The sequence below is a fragment of the Astatotilapia calliptera genome, chromosome 7 (genome assembly GCF_900246225.1).
Source record: "Astatotilapia calliptera chromosome 7, fAstCal1.2, whole genome shotgun sequence".
Classification (NCBI taxonomy): Eukaryota; Metazoa; Chordata; class Actinopteri; order Cichliformes; family Cichlidae; genus Astatotilapia; species Astatotilapia calliptera.
In genome coordinates this window covers 40,383,985-40,393,616 of record NC_039308.1, presented here as the reverse complement: position 1 = coordinate 40,393,616, position 9,632 = coordinate 40,383,985, and the positions used below count along the sequence as shown (strand labels likewise).

The 9,632-nt window shown below is 38.7% G+C and overlaps 1 protein-coding gene across 1 annotated transcript; it reads left to right on the top strand.

The window, feature by feature from the left end:
* The first annotated feature begins 5,709 nt into the window (after positions 1 to 5,709).
* Positions 5,710 to 9,571, top strand: bet1l (Bet1 golgi vesicular membrane trafficking protein-like). The gene is made up of 4 exons (XM_026174740.1): positions 5,710 to 5,791; positions 6,446 to 6,531; positions 7,732 to 7,788; positions 8,191 to 9,571. The coding sequence occupies exons 1-4, from the start codon at positions 5,773 to 5,775 to the stop codon at positions 8,356 to 8,358; spliced, it is 330 nt and encodes a 109-aa protein (XP_026030525.1). The 5' UTR covers positions 5,710 to 5,772; the 3' UTR covers positions 8,359 to 9,571.
* Positions 9,572 to 9,632: the final 61 nt, after the last annotated feature.

The following is a 9,632-nucleotide window of genomic DNA, read 5'->3' as shown; positions in this document are numbered from 1 at the left end:
GGCACCCCTGCTCCAGTGGATAAGGTTCAAGTAGGGGAAGCCATTTATCATGACTGATTTGTGTGAGGGGAAAGGAGGGCATAGACAAACTATGAGAAAAAGCACATACAAAACACAGAAGAGCAGAAAAGTTAATGGCATCTAGTAGTAGCATGCAAGTACATAAGGAATGCTCAGTGCACAATGGGAAGTCCTCCAGCAGCCTACAACAGCATAACTGAGGGTCCTGGTAGCTGAAAACTCTCTCTGTGCTACTTTTAGATACTCTTAGAACCACAAGCCTGCAGTCTGAAAGCAAAGTGTTCTTTTGGTATACTATGATGCCAAATATAATGATAGTTGAAATTGATTTGAAATTCAGCCCTGGATTTATTAGGGGGCTGTGAAGGAGACAATATGGCAATATAGTCTGTGTTTGTAGTCCCTGTTAGTGCTCTCACTGAAACTTTTTGGATCACCTGAAAAGAATTTCATTCATTTAACATAAATATCTGCAACCACTAAAGCTGCTGTACCTGATCAGCCATTCATGGAAAGGCTCTTTCTAATGTTTTGTAATTTATAAAGAAAAAGGCAAGGACATGAAAACTAGTGGGCAACAACACGATGGACAATAGTATGAAAACAGTATTATAAGCTTCTTCACAATTAAAATCTCATTACAATCCAGTATTTACTCAACCGCATGCTTACGAGATTGTCTTAAGTCCTTTACATTAGAAACCAGCTCCATGAGACACAAATCAGCCAAGCAGGACCCAGTAGAGCTCATTTTATTTCAATCAAGCACAATGTTCTCCCCTCAATGGTTAACAGGAGCTCAGACTGAATATGTAACAGTGTGTGGAGTAGAGATTTGTCCCTGCTCCTATGTGAACTGAAACCCTTTATATTTGTGCCTCACAGGTTGTGACCTCTGTGCCTTTAGCTGTAATCTGTGTCAATCAGTCAGCCTGGGCTTAATCTGAGAGAGGGAGAAACAGCCTATCTGTTTAAGGCTGAGGCAGAGGAAGAAAAGAGCTACTGAGAGAAGAGCAGGATGGACAGAAGTCAAAATAGTCATTGAAGTTTTGCTGCTCACTGTACCTTAGTATGGCTTTACTACGAATTCTAACCAACAATTAAGAACCACAAATGGTTTCATGCTGTAAAATATAAACCTAAGTGCAGCTGTAAATGTTCACATTAGAAGCTGAAAAGGATGATCTAGAATTGGATATTGGAGGAAATCTCAAATTATCTATTATTAATTAACTAACCATCAGAACAGCAAAACAAAGTAAAACTGCATAAGTAATGAATAAATTCCACGGGAAGTCATCCACACAAATACAAAAAAACAGAAACACATCCAGGTTTCATGACAAAAACACAACTTGAAGCCATTTCTAATAATAAAAAAAACAACAACAATCCATTACTGTAGCACTGAGAAGAAGAAAAGCTTTACTTACAGAAACTTCCCCCATCACCTCCTGTTAGCAGCAGCAGGTATTAGTGGTGGTCCGATTACTGTGAGCAGCGACACACTCACAGCTCCAGAAACAGCCCATAACCCGGAGACAGCTCCTCAGCGGGCAGTCTGCAGAACAGCACCAAGACCCCAGTTTACTACCCAAACTGGTCCTTTTTCAGCGTGACCTTCAGCAAGCTCGCAGTTTCAAACAGCTCTCTTTATCAGAGGAAAAAACAGGAGCTGGCTGAATGATTATCTGAGGAAAGCCTCGCTTAATCTAATTAGACAATCTGTGGCTTCACTGAGTGCCAGAGAGACCGCTGCTGCAGCTCCTCCTGCTGAGAGCGACATGCCAAGTCCACACACGAACTACGTCTACACCTGCTGCATCCTCTGACTGAAAGGCACACAGTAGGCGTACACTCACCAGGTCAACACACACACCCCATCTAAACCTGCTGCTGCTGTGCTTCATACTCCAGAAAGGGTGCGCATTGAGTCCACATATAGCACTGAGACTCCTCCTGCTGAGATGAACCAATTAGATCTAAACAGACCAAACTGTGAAGGTGAATGCAAGTGGTCGGACGTTACAGCCTGACAACCAACTGCAGCCCCAAAGGAAAGTAGTTCAGTACATAACCATCAGCACGACTTCTCATGGAGAATTCCATGAAACAGTCCAACTGTTTGCTCTACTGTGGTCTTTTCACTTTGTTACACACACTTCATCACCCTGAGCAGCAATGATGCATGATGACGTCATGTGACACACGCGCACACACACGGATTACAGTACACAATGACATAGAAGGATTAACTGAGTGTGCGCACACACACACACACACACACACACACACACAGGATAATATCACTCTTTCGTATTTACGTTCTAGTATTTTTGTTTTGATCTAACATGATCTTTGACCCCACACTCTAAAGAGGTCTACACAGCAGTAGTTTAAGGATTGGCTCGACAGATCAGTGATGGACTACTAAGACCAAAGCTCTGGATTCACTGCTTAACAAAAACCACAGTTGATCAAAATGTTTCTATATTCTCTGCATACAACCATGACGAGCCATGAAAGGAAAAACAAACAGAACACAACACACAGAAAAGAAATCAAAGACTACTTTGACAAAGGCAAAACCAGGGCTGTGCAGAAGGTACAGGCCAGAAGTTTACCCATCATGAGCAAACCCCCAAATTTTGGTAATTTGGGGGTTTTAATTATTTCTTTGAACTTCTTTTTTTTCTTCTTTTTTTGAGTTTTTTTGGGGGGAAGGAAGCATATATCTTTGAGGGATTTAAAAGGGAAGAACTGAATGTACAAGTATGAGGTGAAGCTAAAGAATTTGGAGGTAGTCTTCCCACTTCATTATTTCATCCACTGTGAAATGTACCACTATCACAGGAAGCTTGGAAAAAAAAGTCAGAGCATAATTTACTCCTTTACTCCTCTGACCTCTTGTACCTTAGTCAGATAGCTCACCATTGTCTTGTCTGACCATAAAACTATTCTCTAGAACTCCGTCTTTTGAAATATTTGAGTATATTTATACATTTGAGCCTGTATGTATACCATGTGTGGACTATAGAAAATCCCAAATAAATGTGAAATTGTACCGTCAGTTTCTGATGTGTGATGTATGCTATGTCATTAAAGATGTATGCTGTACAATCAATCCATCCTGGAAAAAGAGGCAGTCAGAGAAATCACAAAGGCCTGTGACTCTAATGCCCATGATGAGGTATGTAAACATCTGAAAGATCTGAAATAAACAACAATCAGACTGAAAGAAGGCAAAACCCAGAGAATAAACACCAAAAAACCAACTGTTATAAGACAGGAACAAAACATGAGGCAAGAAGAATCCTACATGATACAGAGACAGTAGAAACCCTAAAAAGACTGGAACAATAATGTGAAAAACAAAAATGCAATGATACCACAAAAAGTTAAAGGTACTAAAACAACACTAAAAATCAAAACCAAAAAATCATTGTAACAATCAACATGACAATTTGGGGACACTGTTTAATAAAATTTGACTGAAATTCTATCACAAAGTTTTTATGCCCTGGTGACTGTTGAAACGAAAGTTAATTTAGATAAAGCCCAAATATTGTTTTGTCACTTGTGTTTTTGTTGCTACAAACATAAAGCAAAATGTCATTTGAATACTTTTTTTTTATTAAATCTCCTTTAATAATATTTTCAAAGTTATGCTAGTCAAGCTAATTGCTAAAACAATTATAACTAAGATTTATGTAGACCACTGGGTGGTTTAGAGCTTTTTGGGTGGCGTTCAAGAATGCCTATATTTCATTTTAGCAGATCTAAAAATAACATTTCAGAAATTCCCACAGCCCATCCAACCAGGAAGGTGACTTGAAACACTCACCAGTATGAAAAAGGGAGGGGGGAGAGGGGGCACTGTGGAATCAGAGCAATAACTTTGAGTGGGAAAAGCCTTTTAAAACCTTACTTTGGGGCAGGGTCACATTTTTTCTATTCGTATCGAAATTGATTACTGAAAATAAATATGACAGTGCATCCAGTATTCTTAACATGAGTCATAAGAGGCTACTGAAAGAGGAAACCTTGCCCTAAACAATTGATGAGCCTAGCATGATTGACCTGGAAGCAACATCCCAAAGATGTTCTATCTTTGAGGTCAGGACTCTGTTCAGGCCAGGCAAGTGCTCCCAAATCAGATTCTGTCATCCATGCCTTTGTGGACCTTGCTTTGTGCACTAGTGTGCATTCATGTTTGAACAGAAACGGGGCGTACAGGCCGTACAGTAAAAACTTGACAGCTATTTAACACTTCAATACAATTTTTAAAGCTTTGCCTGTCCTTCAAGCAAACTGGAGAGCTATTCCTGAAGACTACTTAAAGAAATTACAAGAAAGCTTGCCTAAGAGAGTGGCTGTGTTGAAGAATGGCTATCTCTACAGTTTCCCAAAGTGACACCATCAGTGCTTTTATTTTGTTAAACTGACAGTATACAGCTCATAATTGTGAATAATAAATTAAATATTTATAAATTTTCACATTTAGATAAACTACAATCACGTAATTTGGGGTATTTTGCATGGATTGCACCATAAAACTGTTAAAATACATTAATAATTTTCTTTGTTTAGATGTAGTTTTTATCATGTTTATATTACAAACATCTACGTTTTGTAAATTGAAAACAGGTTTTTTTTTTGTTTGTTTGTTTGTTTTTAAATTGAAAACAGGTACTGTGAGACACAAGTAGTAAAGTAACTACCCTAAGCAGGACAGAAAGAGCGACCTCTTGTGGATAAAACAGACACTTCTGCAGATTTTAAACAGCCACATGAGGAGGGCCCTGCTTATATTATCGGAGCTACTGAGACCCTATCGTTGCAGATCACCTGATCAAAGTCTGCTAAATGTCCCACGCTTTTACTTTAAAATCAGAATCAGAGACGATCACGTTTTTGAGGCAATAGTGCCCAAACTTTGTAATAACCTTCAGCATAATGGTCACATTTTACCTGATCAGCTGAATCCGTAATTTGTTTTAAACAACTGCCGAAAACATTTTTTATATATATTTTAGTGTTCTCATAATGATTTCCCCATCCGACAGTCTCGGTCGTTGTGTCCTTGGGCAAGACACTTCACCCGTTGTCTACTGGTGGTGGTCAGAGGGCCCGGTGGCCCCGGTGGCAACAGTGTCCGGCAGCCTCTCCTCTGTCAGTGCGCCCCAGGACAGCTGTGGCTACAATGTAGCTTGCCATCACCAGTGTGTGAATGGGTGGATGACTGAATGTAGTGTAAAGCGCTTTGGGGTCCTTAGGGACTAAGTAAAGCGCTATACAAATACAGGCCATTTACCATTATTCGACCTTAGTTTGCATCTATTTGTGTGTAAGTTAAGTATGTATGTTAGAATGGACGTCTGACCGGATGGCTATTAATGAGTCTGTATGATAGGACTGTATTCTTTAAAAAGTGATACACAAATAAAGGTATTATTGTTGATGTTATTGTTGTTGTTTGTTTTTCCACTCTTCATTTATTCCCCTTTTTGTGTGGTATATGCTTAAAGTCTTTGTTAAGGCATCAGTACTCAGCTAGTGTAATGCATAAACACAAAGAAGGCGAGAACTATTTTGGAGTCTTCTGTCGTCATTGAAGCGGTAATACTAACGACACCTTAACGTTGTCGAAAAAAAAAAACAAAAAACCTTAACGTAGTCGACGAAGAAGAAAGGCAGTCACGTGTCCGCCACGTGAACAGCTGATTGTGACGTCATTCAGCAACAAGCAACATGGCGGAGTGGAACAGAGGTAAATGTTTTGACACGTATTCACTTCCAAATATTCAGTTGTGTGTTATTTGTGTCAGCTTAGAGATGATGTTACAGCTGGGTGGTACATTTTAAAATGTTATTTTTAAGTATCATTTGCTCGTATAACACCCAAATCTCAAGAGCTAAGCTAACTAGCTCTGACATACTTAAATATTAGCAAAAAGCAAGGCTACCTTGTAAGTTTCATATCAATTGCTATCGCCCTCTAAAGAAGCATCTGCCTCTCTGAAGGGTGATAAAAAGTGATATTATTATTATTAGTAGTAGTAGTATCTTATTAGTTTCCCAAATATGGGATAAGTAATACTCCTCGGCAGTGTTGTAAGTTTACTTCACGTCGTTATTCCGTGCTTAGCTTAAAGGGTTGGATTTATAAAGAACATCCCTTCAGCAGAGACTCTGCTCCACACTCAGATCATGCTGATATCAAAATCATTGATGAAAACGTGTTGTTTCCTGTTGATTTAAACCGAAAATTAGAAACATTACCTATTCTTTAAGAAGTTATGTGTTCAGAACTATGTGCTTGGCAAAATCTATCTATCTGCGGTTTTCAACAGAAACATAACAATTCAAGGAACATTCAGGTCTTGTGTGTCATATCTAATCCACGGTGTTTGTGCTTGTCCAGGCCATGGCTCTGTGGATGATGTGCTCGATGCTGAAAACAAACGGCTGGCAGAGAACCTGGCCAACAAAGTGTCCAGACTGAAATCTGTGGGTAACAACCAACAACCGTCCCCTTCAGCGACCAGTCTGATTAATAAATCAGCTGGTCTGTAGTTACTAGGTTACTGCTGTCAAATGTACTTAGTTTTAATTATAAGTAAAGCTGTCAGTTCCCAGAATCAGAATTATTAATTATGCCAAACACAGAAAAAGTGATGTGCCGTTATAACAGTAGAAGTTGTTGCAGCAAATGCATTACACAGCAAATGTGTAACCAAATGCATCACTGGTGTAATGGTTGTCTTTTATTAATAAATGTACAGCATTGTGAAAATTTGAAAATTGTACAACCAGTGCCTCCAGTGTAAGATGGGACACCATCAGGCACTTCTACATAGTTACATGATATTAAGATTTTCTCACACCAAGCTTCAGGCTCTTCCTGGTTCAGAACAATCCTCTGGGCATTTACTGTACACTAATGAAAACAACTTGTTTACATAGAGTCAAGACAATTAGTCTGCCTACTATACTGACAAGACATCTATAAAGATTACTGTTATTTTTTAGACTGATTCAAAATTTCTGTTATGCTTAAATAAATGACTCATAATTGGTTTAAATCTTGTAGAAATTGTCCCCGATTCAAACCTCTTTGGGGATCCAGAAAATATTTTATGCATGTTCACAGACTTTGACAAATGAGTCGTGTCTGTTTTTAGCAAAGAGTTGTGTTTTAAATCCCTACAACGTCCTGTTTAGTTGGACATCTTCCAATCTGCGCTAAGCTGGTTAGGTACTCAGTGACAGAGCAACAGCCTAAAAGGATAAAGGGTAACCAAGAAGATGTTTGCTTTCCTGTTCTACATTTTCCTCTGCTGTGCCATTCGCTTTTCAGAATCTGCTCTCATGTTCTTTCTTCTGCCTGTAGTCTAACCCTGAGATGATTTAAAACTTCACTTGTTACAAGTGATTGCTTATTAGTACATTTTTGCATGAGATTTCACATTTTAGGACATGATAAAAATAATCTAAAATAAAAAGTAATAGTCCTTACAGGTTTCAAAATGGTTTAAATTCAACCTCAGGTGAGCAAGAACATATGTCATAGGAATTAAGAGAGTAAGTAGCACCCGGGTGAAAGTGAAAGTGGCCTCCATAAAAGTAAACGTTTTGACAGTTTGCTGGTCTGCCACAGTCAGACTTCTACAAATAACTTGATCATCTTCTTGTCTCTGTATCTCGCAGTTGGCTTACGACATCGACAGAGAAGTGGACGATCAGAATGAGTACCTGGATGGCATGGTGAGTGTTTCCTGCCTTAAATACAAATATAGTTAAGCTTTTAGTAAAAAAGAACTGACATTTTAATTTCTCCCATTTGTCTATAATGAGAATATTGTTTTAAATATTCACTGAGTTTCACCCTGTTGTATTTTCACGATGGCTCCTCTGAACTGTTTAGTGAATTGTTCAATCTACAGGTTTCACTGGGACCTAACATTCAGGAAACATTTTTATAAAGTCCCAGTATAAAAAATTAGCACTGTGTTGATTGTCAGAATCTGTGTGGATTGATTCATTTGGTAAACAGAGTGCACATTATATAAGTACAAATCAATACTATCTCAAATATAGGCTGTTTTATTTTTTCTCTTAGGTCAATTTATTGTGAATTATTAAAGAATTATCTCCTCTTTCTTTTAGGACTCAAACTTCATGAGTGCGACAGGCCTGCTCACTGGCAGTGTGAAACGTTTCTCCACCATGGTCCGATCAGGACGAGACAACCGCCGTATCCTGTGTTACGTCTCCATGGGGATGGTCCTGGTCTTCCTTGTTCTTTACTACCTGGTGTCCAGGATCCACCAATAACTGGGAAAACAAGATCAGCCAGGCTCTGATATGGAGCTGAGACTTTAGACTGTAATGTCAAAACTGATTTAAATAAAGACTTTTTTTATTTTGCACCAAAGAAAGAAAGCACGACGTAGGCAAAATTGGATTGACCAGTTGGAGGTGTCAGTCAGCCCACCGGAGGAAACTGTAGTGGACGTGGTCACATCAATGAGACGCCTGAACTTTGGGATCTTTGAGTTGGCTATGAGTACGTCCCATCCTGCAGCAGCAAGTCCTGATTTGGTTGGAAGACAACAGAGCCCGGACGCTCGGGAGGTGGGAATGTCATTCACCATATCCGAGTTTAATTGATTGATGAACCTGTCAATCAGGAGAAAATTTCCAAAAAATCAGTTTGAGTTTTCACACCTAGAGCTTGTTTATCTTCCTCCGAGTCCATCTTGTTTCAGTTCTTGTCACATTCAAAAACATCTAACAGCCAAAATGCATCACAAACATACAACACTGTAAGTATTAGGCACATATTTGTCATGCAGGAGGGAGAAAATACAGAAAATATAGAAATGGTGGTGCTGTGTTTAGTCCAAACACCAGTAAGCCACCACATTAAAATTACATGCATAATACATTAACATAAGACTTGTGTTCAGTGTCCTGTGATTTGTGGTCTATATTTATGCTATATTACCACATTCACCTGCATAAATGAGTCACAACAAGAGGGAAACTGAATCAAGAGTCCGACTGTACTAAAGTCAACAACTGGGAAATAATCTGCGATTTTAGTCAGTGTAATGCTCTGCAATGTTGACATTTCTCTCTATCTATGTTTAGTGTTTCCTACTGTCTCACAATGAAGTGCAAGGAAGGAAATGACTGACGAGGCAGAGGTCAAAAAGTTTTATATGTGGAAAATATAGCAATTTTTAATTTGTCCAAAATTAATTGTGTTTGTTACTGCTAGGGCAAACATATGAAGGTCAAACATGCATATATTCATTATTTTGGGGCACTAAAACTAATCAGTCCACCCCACTAGTACAAAAAGTGGTACCATCTGCTTTTGGCTGGTCTTGGTCTTGTCACTGCATTTTGAAAGATAGCTCTTAAGACTTTTGACATGTTCATATGTTATTAGCCATCCTTTCAGTATGTTTGCAATCCAGACTGTTTTTATAATTATAAGAAATGTTGGGACCTATCCTATCCTGTTGATGGGTTACAAGAATATTCATATCATTTTCTTTGCTTCTTTTTTCTTCCACTTTCAGTCACTGAAACAGATATTT

Coding starts and splice junctions, on each gene's coding strand:
- bet1l (XM_026174740.1), top strand. Junction 6,532..7,731: donor AAGTGTCCAGACTGAAATCT/GTGGGTAACAAC, acceptor TGTATCTCGCAG/TTGGCTTACGACATCGACAG. Junction 7,789..8,190: donor ATGAGTACCTGGATGGCATG/GTGAGTGTTTCC, acceptor TCTTTCTTTTAG/GACTCAAACTTCATGAGTGC.